At 37.3% G+C, this 19,021-nt stretch overlaps 2 protein-coding genes across 5 annotated transcripts in view; both read right to left on the reverse strand.

The window, feature by feature from the left end:
- Positions 1-19,021, reverse strand: part of LOC5572617 (MAGUK p55 subfamily member 6) — a 185,607-nt gene that overhangs the window by 60,259 nt on the left and 106,327 nt on the right. The window lies entirely within an intron of this gene.
- LOC5572622 lies at positions 534-12,767 on the reverse strand. Its single transcript, XM_001660437.2, has 2 exons — positions 12,441-12,767; positions 534-1,788 (listed from the first exon to the last, which is right to left on the reverse strand). The coding sequence occupies exon 2, from the start codon at positions 1,757-1,759 to the stop codon at positions 977-979; it is 783 nt and encodes a 260-aa protein (XP_001660487.1). The 5' UTR covers positions 1,760-1,788; positions 12,441-12,767; the 3' UTR covers positions 534-976.

Consider the following 19,021-nt stretch of genomic DNA (forward strand, 5'->3'; position numbering starts at 1 on the left):
ACTTGTTCAGCTAATGAAATTCTGTATCTCAATGTGTAACCTGTTCCAAAACAGCCATTGCCGACGCCCAAACAGGTTGTTCGCTAAATATTTACCGATTTGGTAACAAACGCACCATACAACGCAAACAATGTTGTCTTCCCGTTTGCCATCACCTTTTTTTTATGTGAAACCGAAGAAACATCAGACGAAAACTGTCAAAACCTCCAGCACGTGCTCACCATTGCGTTATGTAGTGTCTCCTACTTACGCCAGCAACTCCAAAGGTGCTGACGAATAGATAAACATCATTAAGATAGGGGACCCTAGCTTTGGCTCTACCATTCGATATTTCATTTAGAACCGCACCGAAAGAAAGCGAACACCAAGAAGGTTAAAAAATAACGAAATAAAGAAAAGGTCATCGGCCGCTCGGAACGCTTCACCGGCTGCACCGCTGGAGAACTGAGCCACTGACCTCGAGAGGACTGAAGCCCACGAAAGGAAAACGAAGACTTTCCTAGCTAGAATGGAAGGAAAAAAACTCGGGTCGATTTTTTTGTTTCACATTTAGATTTTATTTTTCTTACTCTCCGTTCTTACAGTCTAGGCAAGTGTAAATCTAGTAAAACAGATTTCTCTTCATCTTTCGTCGTCGTGGTTGACCGTGGACGAAAAAAAAAACGAGAAACGGATTAAAATTAATACGATTTGAACGTTGCTTTAATTACACGGAAAAAAGGCACATCTATACAGTTCGTTCAAGATTTCGATTGACAACGTTTTAGTAGTCGATAAGGTCTAAAAACTTAGTTTAAAACATGGACGGCCTTAGTTGCTAAAACCTACCCTTCCGTCAGCGGAAGGGGTTCGTCACTTAGTACGCTAGTGATTTGTGTTATTTGTATTTTTTCGATTTTTTCTTGTGTTATTTGTGTTTACATTAACATCGAGATTCTGGCCTTGACGGACGGTTCCGACTGGGGTTTGGCAGGTCTTAGACTACTCCACCGACTGGCATGGTCGATACCGTGCTGTGTGGCGTCGTTGGACGGGATCCAGCCAGCGAATGAGCAACTGAAGCGTTCAGGGATTGCATCGTTCCCATCCTCAAATGGGCCAGATCTTCCAGCTTGGTCAAGTCGGCTAGCTCCAGGTATAGCGAGTAGACCACCAGCCATCCATAGACCGATGCCAAGATGATCATTATCCAGATCATGGTTATGATGACGTTGTACGCAAAGATCAGATCGTTCACGATCGAGAACAGCAGCAGTGCAAGGAATCGGAACAGAGTGAATACGGCAAATGACCATAGCCATGGAACGACCCGGTTTTCGTGTTCTTTACGAAGCGCGTGTACTAACATTATGCTGGTCACCAGCACGACCAGGCCACCAATAAGCGAAAACAGTGCCGCGATCATCAGCGCATTTCGCACGTGAATGTTTCCGACGTAGACAAATTCGTACGAGATGATGTAGTATCCGTAGTGCGTGGAGCCTGGAGCGGCCATTGCCAGGCAGTACACGTCAAAGATGGCAGTTACGATCGTGAAGATTGCGACAAAGATCGAGAACGTCCCGGTGATGATCGCTCCCCGCTGGATGTCAATGTATTTGTTGTTGTGCAGCAATGGCTTCTGATACCATGGTATCCGGACGGATTTCATCGATCGCGATCGCTGTGAGTGCAGATTCGATTGCGATCGGCTTGTAATGTGCGAATAGACCGACGGTGTCGACCTGTAGGTCGACGGAGTCTTCCGGCCGTAGTTCATCGTAGCGTTGAGCTCCTCGTAGGCTCCAACTGCAAGCAGAACAAAAACATTCGTTTTCTCATTGATTGGAAAGTCATGCAAAGCCGATGGCCACCTGTTGGACTGCCGCTTTACCTGAAACCTCACGAGAGCACTAATGACGGAGAAATTTACACTTGAAATTGGCACTCACTGGGCTGCACAGAATGACACTCGCGATCGCGACAGACAGTTCGTCAGACCGGATATTGACAGGTTATGCTTCTTGCAGTAGTCGAATACCGGAAAAAGCAATCGAAATGGATAAAATGGCACTTGGCAGACAGGCACTGGAAAGGTTATCGATCAAACGAGAAATAACAACCGACAAAACAACAGACGGGCATTCGGGGGAAGAGGGGACGGGGTAGAACGGGGAGGGCCCAATTGAAAGGGATAGTTGTTAGTGGCGGCGGGACGCCAAGAGAGGTGAAAAAGGTTAATGAAATAATCGATAAAAATGTGCCATTCTATCTGGGGAAGAGTAGAAGGAGGGGGCGTATAGTGCGTGTGTGTACATCTAGACAAGAACGGTCTGTCGGTGAGTGTCTCCCAGCGAAGAAAACAAGCAAGCAAGCCCCCGCAACAACCCGAATGCCGGTTCAGCTGTAATTTCTCGTCATCAGAGCTTTGTTCGGTTTTTATTATGCAGTGCCATTTTTTTGTTCGTTATTGGAAGCGAATGGACCAATTAGAGAGCCATAAAATGTGAATTGGGAGGTTGTATCAATAAGGGGGAGTTCAGAAGTGTCATATGATCGTAAAATTGTGATTGGCAAATTGCTGTGATAGATGAAAGATCACGATGAGTCAGATGTATAGGGTGCCATAAAATCACTAATAGACCTGAAGATTGCACGTTAACATGTGTAGTGGATTTCAGCGTTCAGCCTTTCTGGTAATAATTTTGGTAGTGATATTTTAGTCACTCAAAGCATACTTTTAGGTTATCATTATACTCAGGCAAATCTACTATCGAACTACATAGAAACGACTTGTAAAAATGCGCCACAATGAATCGGGTTGAATGTCTTAAATTTTTCTTAAGAAATCTTGATTTCCAAAAAAAATCGTGGCATCCTGGAACCGATCCAATACCTTTATGATCGAAAGGCCCACACGAACACCTAGCGCCTCTTGTATTTGCGTGAATATGTAGGGTAAAGAACTAGTTGGGCAATTTCAGAATTCACGTATTTCCTTAGTTTTTCCTTAGTCAAATTTTGTGAAACTCGAAATTAAGATATTTATAAGAAAAAGATTGGTGTACACGGCTAGAAATCAGAATCCCAAAATCATGAATATGCACCCGGATATTATGATTCCATTGTGTTTTCATCTTATAAAAATACACCAGGATTTGGACTCACAATATCATGTGTCAGATTGTCGTAACGCAACACAAGGGTTATGTTTTTGTAGCTGATTTCTCGAAATCATGCATTGAATGCCCGAAAAGCATTACCCGCGCATCATTGTCTGCTCTATTTATAGTTCTGTCAGGGAAACCGATAAAATAGAAACAAAAAAAACAAATATGCCAGAGATAGATTCAAACCAAGAACTTTCTGATTGAGAGCCACGTACTTTATCGCATTGCCAATTTATCGGATTGAATTAAAGGTGATCGAAGCGAATAAGTTGAAGCAAAGTGCACCGCTTAATTTTGTCACTTTGGATGTAACACTTATGATGAATCTTGATGATGACTTCAGGAACCATGATTTGCCGTCCTGATATCACGACCTAGCCAGTTTATGAATTTCATGACTTGTAAATCATGATATAGGAATCAGATTTTTTTTTTTTCGTGTAAAAGAGGATAATGTAACTTCGTGAATTGTATGAATATGTTATGTTTTTTGTCACAAGAAAAAAATGATTCACAAAAGGGGGTTTTCATAAAACCGGTGGTAATTTATTTTTAGATTTTCGGAATCCCTCTCTTCCCCACTTCTTGTCTTCTATCCATACAAAAAACAGGGTTTGCATAGACCGTGGTCTTTGTCCAGGTCTTCACTCCTTTCTGCATGACTAAGTAGTTTAAGGTGAAACATCTCAGACTTCAAAGATGGCCGTCACGAGAACCGACTTGTAACCCTACTCCAGTTTTCAAATGCTCAAGAAATAATAATTCAACGTAGCTGATCTTCTTATTTTAAGCTTTCTGTAAGTGCATAAGAGTAAAATAACAATCGAAATGTTCCCTGTTGCTCCCTTCGTGAGATTTGTTTTGATGCAAAGTTCAAGTTGAGTTCTAAGATGAAGCCTTAAAAACAAACAGCTATTCTGCATCTTGTTAAACATAGTCTTCCCAAACGAACACCGAACACGTTGTTTCAAACGGTTTCGTACTTTCTTTGAACCGTAAAACGGGGTAACTTTGATAGTTTTTTCGAAGAAAACTTCCATAGTTATGCATACTGTTTCAAAGAATTATCATTTATATTTTTAAAACAAGAACTGACATCCTAGCTATCGATTGCACTTGACAGATTGCCAAAAGATTTAGTCTGAATGGATATATTATTTTTCATATAATCGAATGTCGGGTTTCTGTTTTGGGATAACTTTGATAATGGAGTATGAATCGAACAAAATTAATGAATTACGGAACATTTATAGGGCGTTGCATACCTCGCGGCGTTTAACGCTATATGGAAATTTCTGACTTAGACTACAAAAATGGTCCACAAAAATAGTTTGTAAAAATGGTTTTCGCTAAGAGATTTGAGACCGAATTTATGTTCTACTATAACTAGGCTGTCATGGATAAGTGATGAATTCATTATGACTTTTTCAAATAGTGATCGTAGAAGAGATTGTTTGTAAGCAATGCAAAAATGCTAAAATCTTGTAATTTTTTAATATTTGCATATACATCCTCAAATGCATTTGATTCCAACGAAAATAGCTTTGACATGAAGTGTCATACTAATACTCTTTACTTTTGCATTCCTTTTGCCTAACTGATTGACAGAAATTTCGTTATTTCGTTTAAGGCGCAAGAGAAAATGGCACAAAAGTCAGAACTGAAAAAGCAGTTTTTTCCATTTAAAACAACAAATTGATAAAAATAAAAACACACAGCCTTTCTATTTGGAAAATAAAAGAGCTGTGTCTTTTTATTTTCTTGGATTTGTCTATTTAAAAAAAGAAAACTGCTTTTTCAGTTTTGACTTTTGCACTATTTTTACTTGGGCCTTAATATGTTGTGGGTCTCGCACTATCAAAGTTACCCCGTTTTACGGTACTCTGTTCTCGTTTTCAAACCCAAACGCATGAACCTTAACCTAAACCCAAACATGTGTAAAGTAACCATCGATTTAAACGCCGGTTCGAAAACCGGTTCATTTGTACTTCGATTGCAACCCCGGTTCAAATTACATTACACAAACGATTACACAAACGGACGGACGCTTATCAATTTCTACTTATCGTGCCTTATTGTATGATATAGTAAAATCCTTGGTTTTTTAATAAAGTTTTTGCCAAATGTTATTTAATGTATTGATCTTAGTTGATCTGCTTAAATAAAACTTTTATTTAAGCCTCAAGGGTTTTGTGATTTGAACCAATAAGTTCCTTATATGATTGTAGAAACTTATCCGCGTGGATTTCAACCGTTTACTGTCTGCCTGCTTTGTGCCAATATTTGAATCTAAGTTTGAACCGAAGTACATTTGTACCGGGTTCGGTTCGATACACGAAGCGCGTTTGCGGTTAAGCACAAGTTGCAAGGTTCAAACCAAAGTTGCACATTGGTTCTGTTCATGTTCAAGACTTAAGTTATACAAAAATCGCTGACTGAAATCGAACCATGAACGTCGAGATAATAGAACGCGTGATTTACGAAGGTGCCCATCGACGCTTCGATACTCAATTTGGTTAAGATCCAATTGAAGTGTTCATTTTTGACGATAATGTTTTATAATAAGATTTTATGATTTTCATAAGAGTTCTCTTTTAAAGTATGTCATAAGAAATTCTCAGGTAACGTAGAGGAATTTACTTATTCTCGGCACTCTAAGCCAACGCCACGCTTCTCTTGCAGTAGTCTCGGACATACGAATACCTATTACCAGTTTAAACTAGTGCTCTAGCTAATCCTCTATCGATTCACATTGACAGAAGTGTATACAACTGTTATGAACAATGTTTTGTACTTGTCATGTGAGTAGGACTATTGTCCATAGCCTCATTTACTTCTGCAACCTTCCAATAAGGGTTGACCTGCCGTATTTGTTTCAATTAATGACGATTCTGGCCGAAGTGTTAGTTAAGTTTTCAAACTTAACACACAATTTCGTTCAGAGTGAAGCTGGCAGAACGAAGAATCGTCTGAATAATTTTATTGGAGTTTTTTGTAACGAAATACTGTCAATTTGAGGTTTCAATATTAATAGTCTATAGGTACCAAAGTCGTGAATTACCCTATCTTCAGTGTGGGAAGGCATTTCATATTGTCAGTAAACCTATTCTATCAGCCTCTCAGTTTCGGACACAACCCTGCCTATTTTTCATTCAAAAACCGCACTAGAAGATCAGAACTCAAAAAATCACTTGAATTTTAATTCATTGGAAAACCCCTTCTATGCACAATGGTTGAACAAAAAATAAGGTTTGGTCTAAAGTTTAACCGACTTAATCAAAGAAATACGTAATCGGTATATGTTATTTGGTGCTTTTATTGTTCCAAAAAGCACTATTCACGCATTACGTAACAGGTTTTGAATAGTTTTTTTTTAACACGCATTTTTTATTAGAAATGCGATCAAAATTAATTGAAAGCACAAATGTTGTTTGTATTTGTCCAGTAGAGATGGGCAAAAAGAATGGGAGCCGTTCCAAAGATCCGGATCATTCAAAAGAACGAGTAATCCGTAGCTCTTTTCTTGGCAAGAGTCGGTTCATTTCAGACTATGGACATGCCCTATATCAACTGCAGTGATTCGCAGTAGACAGGATATCCCTGGGGCCTTCCTTAGCCGAGTAGTTAGAGTCCGCGGCTACAAAGCAAAGCCATGCTGAAGGTGTCTGGGTGCGATCCCCGGTTGGTCCAGGATCTTTTTGTAATGGCAATTTCCTTGACTTCCCTGGGCATAGAGTATAATCGTACCTGCCACATGCGAAAATGGCAAGTTTGGCAAAGAAAGCTCTCAGTTAATAACTGTGGAAGTGCTTATAAGACACTACGCTGAGAAGCAGGCTCTGTCCCAGTGAGGACGTAAAATTCCAAGAAGAAGAAGAAGAAGGATATCCCGGGCCCGATCCATCTGACAAGCCAATCGGGCCCTCTGCCACCATAGTAGATGGTGCCTCCATCCATGTCGATCAGCATGGATCAGACAAAAAGTGAACCAAAAAAAACGAATCCCCTATTTTCCTTCGTTCGTTTCTCGGCTTTATTATAACGCTTGACACGTGCCTTGATTTACGCGCCGCGATACACATACAAACACAATTTGCAGTAAATCCGTCTTCTCAGCATACACAACCAAACAATTAACTAAACCAAACTAAATTCCATACAGGCAGATGACAGATAGAGAAAAAGTTCTCACTTGGATGGCAAAGCACAAGGCGGGTTCTAGCATCTTGCGGGCCAGGCAGTAATAACTTCTGATTGGTTGGAGAAAAAGTGATGTCAAAAATTATTGTAATGCAGCCGCATCTGCGTGGAGCGCACTCTACATTTATCTCTTTTTTTAACTATTTCGTTCGCACTATTGGCAGCACGGTTAGTTTCAGTTTGAGGGTTATCCAGGCCAGGCAGTAATATTTGTAAACAAAACGGCCAGCAAGTTAGAGATGGCCTCCTAGTCACTTTCACCTAGTGAAGCCACCTTACTCTGGCTACAGAGTACAATGAACCAGCCTTGAGAGAAATCAGCCGAGTAAGGTAAGAATGTATATGATGAATAAGAGAGCGAAATATACAAAAGGTACGACGCATGTCGCGCAACAGGGAGTGAACCGCTCTTCATTATGTTCGCTCGGATCAGTGCACTCTTCTTTTGCGAGCCGATGAATCACTGAACCGTTCAAAAGATCCGGTTCACTAAAATGAATGATTCGGATCGGATCCGTTCACTGAAATGAACCGTTTTGCCCTTCTCTACTATACAGTGTTTGACAGATATAATACGAGCTTAGTGATTGCATGTGCGGTAAAAGGTAGTAAAACATAAATCTTATCATCAATACATTCGCAAGTTTTATGACGATGATGATTTGAATTTTTTTTTTTTTTTCATTCACAGCAATGTTCATCTTCTGTGGCCGAAGGAGGAAAGGCGCAGGACTCAAACAATCCAACAGTACGGGTGTCGCAGGTTCGATACGCAACTGATGAATTTTCATCATTAAACAACTAAGAATCAAAATGTGGCAAAAAGAGTGTCCATCACGGCACTGCCCGTGGCGAAAAATCCCTGGCTTTGGCAAATTTCGGGATTTTTCGTTTTCCGGAATGCAAGTTCTGACGTTCCAGAAATCCCGAGATTCCCGAAATAAACAAAATTTGATGAAAAGCACTAAATTTCAATGTAACAGAATGACATTTTCTCTTAGAATCAAATCTCATCCGATAAAATAGAAAAGCATCAAGGGGAAAAGAGCATGAATAGGTAATTATTGTCATGAAAAGATAAACATCAGTCGATGATGTCCAGTAGATAACTTTTTGCATAATCCACTACAACACTTATTTATCTATCTGTTTTCTTATACAATATTGTGTGAAATTCATTATGAAACTAGTCAAAACACGGAAAATCATAAAATAACACTGAAAATAATTCATTTTATTTATTTTCCCTTCCTGATTTTCACGACAATTGAGGGGTGGGGCAACAAAAGTAAAATTTTACATTTGTTCGGACCTAACTATACTATATAAAATGATATGCTATAATTTAAATTTTATCCAGAATAGTTAAATAGTTTAAAAATTGCAAAAAAAAATTATGTAGAATTTACACTTTAATTTCATCAAAAATACTGATTTTATTGGAAATCTAAGAAATACTGGAGATTTCCCCCGACATTTCCCGGGACAAGCTTCGAATTTCGTCCCAAATTCAGAGACAAGCAAAATTGCCGGGAAATGGAAACTCTAGTGGCAATCATCAAAAATGCAAAAGTAATAAATACGATACATCGAAGTACTCTGAATCATTTCATTTTATGTTTGCTTGTTGTTTAAGGTATCAACACATTTCATTGACTGTGTAAGCGAAAGATTTGTGGCTGCTTACGCAAAAACAAGAAATAAATCACCCCAAGAATCTGGCGAAAACAACTGACATTTCTCACAAGGTCAAATATTGGCATCTGAGAGACACTCGCGAAAAGGAAAAATATCAACGTCATATGCAGCCCAGATTCCGCTGTCACGGAATGTCAAATGCAGCCAGTCGTTGTTATCGCTTAGAAAGTAAAAAATATTGCATTCAAGATAAACTATTATTTAAAACGTCAGTCAGCGCCCCTGTTTTTCCAAAGATGCTGATAAATCTGAACACAAGGCTAGCTATTTCTAATGTCTGCAACGTTTGCTGGCATGAATTTACACTCAAAAAGCTGTGTATGCTTCAGTATGATGCAAACGCAATATTTGTTCTTACTAAGATGTTGGGGGACTGGGGGTAGTTTGCCCACGTTAAGGAAAACAGCGATTTTATATATCAAAACATTATATTATGATCTTTTTTCAATGATGGTCGGATAAACTAACATTTTTTCTATCAAATAGTAGAAACAGCTATTCATTCTAGCTTTTCTGGGTTTTATAAATCAATTTTAAAAAAATGCTTTCTTAACTGCATATGTATTGTTTTGCGGGGTAAAACGCCCCGCTTCAGTTCGGCGTTAGCCATGCTGTAAACGTACGCACACTATCATGCTTATTTATAGGTTGCATACTTCCGGGCGTTTGATGGTCTGTTATTGTTCAATAATAGTATACATGCTGATGCGAAAAATGTACATTTGTAAGGTTCCAAATTGCCCGTAACTTCAATATAGCATTACGCTTGGTAGAATTTGAATTCAAACGGCTGTTTTGGTGTTATGAAATAGGGGTGGGCGTTTTGCCCCCAGAGTTGATTAAAGTTTAGGTCCTTCAATAAGCTTTTTAAGGACAAATTCAACATATTTTTTGCATGTTACACAAACTATGACAGTGCACAAATTGGCTCTCGGCGATAGTTTCAGAAATTTGGTTATTTATCGACCTAAAATTTGACCTTGAAGATCGCACAAAATTGCAACAAAAATAGCGAAAAACGTTTTTATACGTTTTTTACGATTTTCTTGAGAAAAACACATAAAAATATATTAAGAGAAGCATTTTTATCCATTTTCTATAACCTAGGATGAAAAAAAGTATTCTAAACCACACCGTTTGTCCAAATCGAGGGTGGCGCGTTTTGCCCCCTATGGGCATATTACCCCCAGTTCCCCTTCATGCTAAAGTTTCAACGGCTTGCACATTATTGATGTAAACACAAAGTGGAATAAGAAAAAACTCAGCAATCATTTAAAAAGAAGACCATCTTCGTTAGTCACGTCTCAGATTGGCATTAGTGGTGCAGAGAAGCACTTATATCTTTGGATTATAATGGCACGCTTTTTCGCCTTTTCTAGCACTACAATGGCATTATATACCTAAGGCATCAAATGATTTCTCTATATGCACATATAATGCAATTTTTCTTTATTTATGCCTTATCGTGCTTACCGGTTACTTGCGTATGCTGGCTTAGGAGTTCCCCGATTAACTTACCCATGGTAGCAAAGGACCGGTTATTGAAAAACACAAACCAAATTTTATTGATGCGATTAGCTCAATAACAATTGGAATAAAATCATATGCTCATTCGCTTCATAATCATGAAACCTGATTGTTAAACTAGCGAAAAACAGTCCACTAATTATTGATTTTCAATAAAATATTTCTATAGTGATTTTGAATTAAATTACTAAAAAACATTAACAAACGAAGTTTGTTGGTAATTGAAATGTAGCCTTAATTGCTTTCGTATTTATTCTTGTTTTATTGCAAGTTCATGTTATTATATGTTAGTGATGAGATCTTGACAACATAAACTTTTATATGACTATTATTATAACTTTTATATCCGAGTAACCGTAGCAGTAAGCACTAAGGTTGTGCTAACAGTGGTGCAGTTGAAAATCTTTCCCGATTGGAAATTTCGAAAAATTGACAAGAAGGACTGTCAAACACACGATATACAAATGCAAAAATTAGCAAATCACAATTAAAGCTTATAGTCAATAACATTGGAAATTCTTATAGCTGAGCTGAGAAACAGGCTCTGTTTCATAAGGGATAACATTTCAGAAAGAAGAAAATTATTCATCTTGTATCTGCCACAAAACATCATCTTCATACCGGCTGGTTACGCGTCTTGCACGTCGAGTGCTGTGTACTTTACAATATGTACTTCCCCTTTGTGAACGCAAATGACCTTTTTTTACCGAAGCATGACCGCAATTTGTGAGATCACGACACCGGAAAAACCACAGCGAATCTCCACAACGGCGAAAAAGCTTCACGTTGGATGCCACAGAACAAAAGAATTATACTCTTTTGAGTCAAAACACGAATCAAGCACCTTTATCAATTCAAGCTTCAATCCTCGATAATTGCCTCTTAATTCGCTATCAAAACCACGCTTCCATCGGTGTTTCATAGAATCATGCTGGCGCGAGACACCGCCAACACCTTCCATCGATAAATGTAAAACCACTTATCTCCATTTAAATGCATGCATTTATGGCACAGTGCCATAGTACAGTGCTGAAAATAGCAGCAAAAGCGAAAACTTGCAGTACTCCTATTATATAACAACAATACAAAACTAGCGTCCAAGAAGAAAACAATAAACTGCAACATACACCCACACATCCAAATCGCAACCGATTCGGTTCTGGCAAGCGCCCCAACCAAAACAGGTTTTCTCATCTTTGACTCTCTTGGTTTGCAAGTTGTTGTTGTTGTTCTTGGGGAAACCAAGCTCCACCATAACTTAACGAAGACGTCGACAACAACGGAAAACCACTACACTCAACATCGGGCGGGTACCTCGGGGGCACCTTCCATTCGGGTGTTTTGATTGCGGCAAGAAACCAGTTTTTCTACGACACGCACACACCGGTCGGATGCTTTGCTGTGGAGCCAGTGCCCAGTTTGGTAGCGTCCCCCCTTTACTTCTTGGTAGTCGCTCCACTGTGCCGTTGTTTGAAGATCGCAGAAGAAGAGTTCACATCCACTACGACACAACACACCACGGCAGAGTGCAGCATTCCGCACCAGTTCAGATTCAGGTGCAGGTGTAGTCGTGCGATGAAACATGGGTGGATACCTTTGGAGGGTACCTCGAACGACGGTGTTGTCGTTGGAATCTTTATGTCTACCGCTTGGGGCGATGACGTCGCCATCATCCTCCCTCTGGCACGTAATAGATCTGACTCATAGCTAGGTAGCAGGTCGTTGTATGCAAAGTAGCAAACCACTTGCTGATATCATTTTTTCACGATTTCCCAACCACTAATAGATCATACGACACTTCTTGGGAATAAGATTGTTCGATTGTCTCGCGAAAAATAGGTTACTCAAATCGATGATGGTACACACCTTAAATTTAACCTTATTCCAACTGAGCTCGCTTCGTTTCGTTCCCCCACACTGCACTATCCACTATGCGGTGACTTTTACTCCGTATTCAGCATACCAAACAACGTCCAACAGCAAAAATCGACTCAACAACCGGGGGGAAAGGTAGGATTGGTAATCACTCCATACAAAATCGTCCGAAATTACAGCAAAACTTAAACAACCGAGGTAGCTGTGCTTGTGCTAAGGTGACGCGTCGTCGCGGCGAGCGTCTTCCACACGCAACTTGTAACGAACACGGTTCTCTCGAAACTGACGACACTGGTTGGCGCGTGTGGTGAATTGAGGCCCCACCGTCCAGAAGAGTTTTCCCTCGCGCTCGTCGCGAGCAGCGTGGTCAAGCGAGCTCCCCACCCCTTGACTCAGCAGCACAACAACGCCCGACAACACCCATCACTCACTCCACCAGTAATGCTCGCGGCACGACACGTGAGTGCTTCATACCGTTGCGGTGATGGAACTCACCAGGTGTGCGCGAAGCGAAGCGAGTGTGGTGAATTTCCAGTGACTGATCGGTCAACATTCTCGCTCGCGTCTGCTTGCGCGATCTTCCCGCATACATAAACTAACTCACGCTCTCCTCTCATTTATGGTACGATCACCGACGACTAATTTATGTGCTGAGCCACTACTGAATCAATGGATTAATTATTCTCGCGTTTAATCGTTTCAACGGACACGGGTGCAAATCGTTCGTTCTGAGATACGAAGCTACGAAGCACATATGAATGTCGGAGGCAGTGGGATCATTCAGTATGCATCGCGATGCATTTCCTTTGTGAGTTGCTTTGGCTTGATCATCGGTGTGACGGTGCGAAATGTCAGCCTATGCCAGTGCAAGTTAGCATCATTGGAATTCGTTTCATTAACATAAGGTTTCTAATTAGGAACATTTGCTTGCCACTAGCCCGTGTCAGCTGTCATTCCGGCGGGTCATGCGGTAAAAATGTTAACCCGAAAAAGGTACCTACTCGAACCACAACCACAACTTGATCATTATGCAAGCGTTCTGTGTAAGAAGGCCAATACAAAGAAGAACCGCACAGTTTCTGGAGAGCATAAAATTTGGCGAGCAATTTTGGCAACGAACACTGTGGGAAACAAAGATGCGAACTGCAAACACAGGATAACCTGTTTTCAGACGGTTTAATGACTATCCCCGGTTTGGAAACGGGTGTAAAGGTGAAGTCAATAAATTGTTGGAAATGTATACGTCAACTTTTAAACATTGTTCAGTACACAGACTGGGATGCTGAAATCATTCAAAATATTTTATGAAAACGAAATAAGTACATAAGAAGTCTTGATATCGATTTCTCGGGCGTAGCCAGAGGGGGGGCAGGGAGAAGCCGTTAACCTCCCCTAGCTGACGAAAAAAAAAAATCAAAATCGACTGAAATGCTACAAACATGAATATTAATAAAATATGGTTTTCAGAATTCATGTTTTTATAAAATTGCGTCAAGATGAACTTTTTGAATAATTCTCGGAGTCCAACTAAAAATCCGACTTCATATAAACATTTCATTTATATTCCGCAGTGGATCTTGCGATAAAAACCTGATGTAAAACCCAGAAGGTTTTTGTCAACCATCTGTTAAGATATCTTGAAAATAATTCATCCAGGAATTCTTCGAAGAATTTGCTATGAAATACGATAAGCCATTTGCTATGAAATACGATAAGACCTGACAAAACTTTTTTTAATAATAGTACTTACATCATGAATGGTTTCAGCAATTCTACCAAAAAAAAAAAATTAAGGAAAGTTTTTACGATTTCCTCCACGTATTTTCTAAGATGCCAACTACATATTTTTAACGAAATTTATTCGTGCATTCCCTCTCGAACTTGATCAGAAATTTCTACCATAATTACGCATTAGGAATTTTATTGTTTTAAGATACACTGCATGATTTTTTCTAATATTTTTTCTTCGGATATCATTAGTAATCTTTCAAGATATTGATCCTAATAACTTATTCAAGTTTATGCCTTCAATAGCTGCCACAAGTCCTTCAAAAATTAATGCCTTAAGTTTTTTTTTTTCTTCTGAGAATCCCTGACGAAATGCAACCTATAGCTAATCAAAAAGTTTGTTCTGACATAGTTGTACGAACTCCTCTAAGATTTCGTCTTGACATGCTTCCAGAAATTGAATTTCCCTTCTGATAATAATACAGAATTTACACCCAACCAGAAGTTTCAAGCACTGTGAGAAATTGCCCAAATGCTGATTAGATTTCATTTTTTTTTTTAATTCTTCAAGTTTAAGAGAGGAGGCTATATATTATTTTGTTTTCCAAGCATTAAGGAATGTTCGGATTATTCTAGAAATTACCCACAAATATTATTGCACAAATATGTATAATAGATCCAGCAAAAATTTCTCCAGGAGTTTTTCAAGGATTCGATTAGAGATTTTTCAAGCGTTTAATTTAGAAGTTTTTCTTGGAGTTATTTCAAGTATTTTTTGAAAATTTCTTCAAAATTCGTATGGAAATTTCTGAAATTTGGAAATTTCAAAGAGTTTCAAGAATTTGACAATTTGTTTCGATTTTCTCCTGGTATAACATATAACATCATTTGTTTTAGATCATTTTTGCATAAGTTTCTTACGAAATTGATCCTTTGACAACGTTAAAAAAATCTAAGGATTAATTCAAATAATGAAACAGGATTTCTTCCAAGGAAACATAAGAATTAGAAAGAGATTTTTCTAGGATTTAAACCAATGCTTTATTTTTATAATTATATTTTATCAATAAACATCTCAAAGAACACTGTCTTAGATAAATTAGAAAAATCCTAAGGAAATTATATTCCATCAATTCCTTTGAAGGATATCCTTGGAGGACTTTAAGAATTCTTGGAGAATTTTTAAAAGAAATTCAGAAATTTCTGGATAAAACATTGGAGCGATTCCACAGAAAATGACGACTTTTTTCCCAAGTTTCATTTTTATAATTTTTGATTTGAATGAAATTTTGCACATGCTTTCTTTATGCCCAAAAATGCCTTTTTGCATCATCGGTTCGCCATTTTGACTCTAGCCTTACTTTTGAAAAGTGCCTAAGAAAAAATTCCTTAATAATTTTCAAAAATTTATAACTTCGAAACGGTTTGTCCGATCAGTTTGGTGTCTTCCGCAAAGTTTTAGGTTATTGTTGGGACTATCTGGAAAAAATACACTGTAAAAAAATGTTGTATTTTTTATATTTCAAAAATAAAGCTTAAAAATCAATTTTCTCAAAAATCGTATTTTTGATTGTTTTTTTATTTGTTAAAGTAGACAAAAAATGGTGTCTTTTGCACAGTGGGTCAAGATGGAGAATTCATGGACAAAAAAGTTATGATTTTTTGAAAATAGGTGAATTTTTGAAAATGGTCATAATAAACTTTTTAAATGTTTTTCAACTCGATTTTATGAAAATACGCAAAATTTACAACAAAAAAGGTGCATGGGAAAATCAGGCTAACTTTTACGTTTTAAAGATACAGCGATTTTAATACAAAATTATGATATAATTTTCAGTTTTGGTCATTTTCGAATGTTTTTCGAGGCTCATAAGCCTAGAAATTTGTTCAATGTCTGAAAGAGCAGATAATTTTTGACTTAAATGTTTGAAAAAATATTGATTTGGTAATTGTTCATGGTATGAAGGCGAAATAAAAAATGTGCCCTTTAAAATGATTTATTTATTTTTTTTTAACGAAACACAACTTCAACATTCAACATTGTGATATTTTGATATGTATTTATCAAGAAAATATGGAACAAAATGTTAAGGAATTATTTGATTGGGCTCAAAAGCGAAAGGAGGAGTAACTAACACAAATTTTCTTTTCTTATGCAACTACAACAGAGTATGAACATATCAAGGAGCAGCATAATGAACAATATTCGAAAGCAATAACTATTCAGGGAACACAAAAATACCATTCATTTATTCCAGTTTCCATAGATAAAATAGAAACTAGGCAATTTTCAAACTGTAATGATAGTAAAAAAAATTGTAAACATTATGAAAAAGTAAGAAATCTGTATCAAAATAGGACGCTCCATCATCGTATAAGAACATGAAATAAAATGCGTTCAGAAAAAAATATTCTTCATTTTATCAACTCGAAAAACATCCGAAAACAACCAAAAGTTGTGAATTTTCAGTAAATTTAATTTTAAAATCGCTGTATCTCGGAAACGGTAGCAATTAGCAAAATTTTATCATAAACCTTTTTTGTTGCAAAAATCGGGTCGAAAAGCATTCAAAAAGTTTATTTAGACCATATTAAAAAAAATCAACCTTTTTTAAAAAATCATAACATTTTTGTCCAAGATTTCTCCATCTTGACCCACTGTGCAAAAGACTCCATTTTTTGTCTACTTTAAACTATAAAAAAATAAAAAATAAACGAATTTTGAGAAAATGGATTTTTAAGCTTTATTTTCGAAATAAAACTATACAACATTTTTTTTACAGTGTATATTTTTTTCCAGATAGTTCCAACAATAACCTAAAACTTTGCGGAAGACTCGAAACCGATCAGACAAGTAGTTTCTGAGTTTTAATTGTTTGAAAATTGTTGAGGCTTTTTTTCTAAGGCCCTCCTCAAAAGTAACGCTAGGGTAAAAATGGCGAACCGATGATGCAAATAGGCATTTTTGGGTTTAAAGAACGCATATGCCAAATTTCAGCCAAATCAAAAAATACAAAAGTAAACCGACACCGAATTCAAATGGAACCGCTCATTGGATGAATCTTTTCAACCATGCTTAAAATTTCTTAGGTGCTCTTTAGAAAAGTAGTTTGGAATTTAAAAAAAAATTCACAGAGAAGTTTATTCTTAATAACCTCTGTAAGTAATTTGGTGATCCAAGAATATTTCTTGGAGTAGTTGTTGAAATAAATTCCAGAAATACGTAAAATAATTACTGATAAAATATTAAAAGAACGACTTTCTCAAAGACATCCCTGAGAGAATTTTGAAAAAAAAAATCCTTAAATATTTCATTATATACCTTAGATGAAATTTCTCCTAACAGATCGATGGAAGAATCCTTGGAACAGGAAAAATACTGGGAGAAATACCTAAAGAAATACCTTGACGATATCCCAAGAAACAAACAAAAATTGAATTAAGAAGAAATAATTTTGGATTGAATCTTAAAATAAACATTTACAGCATTCCTGGAAAATCGCTCAAGTTATTTTTATTTTCATTCCTAAATGAATTCAAGAGAAAATAACCAAAGGAATCTGTTGGGAAATTGGTCGTATCATTCGTGAAATTCATAGACAAATACTTTCAGGAATCCAAAAGGATAATTCCACGAAGGAATCTTTATAACAAATATTACTATTAACTTATGTTTGGTAGATGAAAAAACCGAATTTAGTACTATACCATTTAATTCCAATAGAGTTTGTATCCTTTGACAGATACGCGTATTTCGACCTCAACTGTAAATCGAGTCTAGTACACGACACTGAAGACTGTCAAAGGATACAAACTCTAGTGGAATTAAATGGTATAGTACTAAAATCGGTTTTTTTATCTACTTATAGGTATTCTACTAAACAGCTCGAAGATTTATTATCATTATGATTGGTGTTTTTGAAGTTTTATGTAGAAGACAAAATCGGGGGAAAAACTTTAATCATACCCTGAAAAAATCTACCAATAAAATTTTCGAGCTTTTTGCAATATGTAATTTTCCAAACTTGTGATCGCTTGCCCCTCCCTGACAAAACTCCTGGCTACGCCTATAATAGTCATTCATGTATGGCAAATATGTATAAACAATAGAAGCACCTGTATGAACGATCATCCGGTTCAAAGAAAACTAAGTGTTTTATTCATTTTTCATTAGAGATAGGGCAAATCTACCATTAGTTGTGCACCAAAGGGAAAATAACTAAGTTATGTCAAAGGATACAAAATCTAGTGGAATTAAATGGTATAGTACTAAATTCGGTTTTTTCATCTACTTATAGGTATTCTACTAAACAGCTCGAAGATTTATTATAAGTTATGTTGTTAAAATCAAGAAATATGTGACTTTAACGTACCAGTCGATAGATTACAAACCTTCTTACATTGCTATGTATATAAATTACGATAACAGGAACACTGTTTCTTTAGTGGAGGTATGTTTTAGCATGGTTCCTTTAATGGCACAATCCAATGATATCTTATGAGACCCTCGCTATGGGTATTGATACACCACTATAGGTGCAAAGGAGCGAAATGTTTAAGCAAAGTAATAGATTCCAATAGCTGTTTGATCAAATTACATAGATAAAATCCGATGACTTGTATCATTTATACATCATAGAAAAATATCGGGTCTACCCCGTTTGGTATAAAGCCATTTGGCGTAAAGTCGTTTGGCATGATGGTCATTTCGCATAATGGTCATTTGGCACAATGGACGTTTGGCATAAAGCACAGAAAATTACAAAAATTACAAAAAAAAACAAATAGTGCTACTCAAAAGAACAGCTTGTGTTCAAAAACAGGAAAAATTATCGATGGTAATG

The sequence above is a fragment of the Aedes aegypti genome, chromosome 2, assembly GCF_002204515.2.
Source record: "Aedes aegypti strain LVP_AGWG chromosome 2, AaegL5.0 Primary Assembly, whole genome shotgun sequence".
Taxonomy (NCBI): Eukaryota; Metazoa; Arthropoda; class Insecta; order Diptera; family Culicidae; genus Aedes; species Aedes aegypti.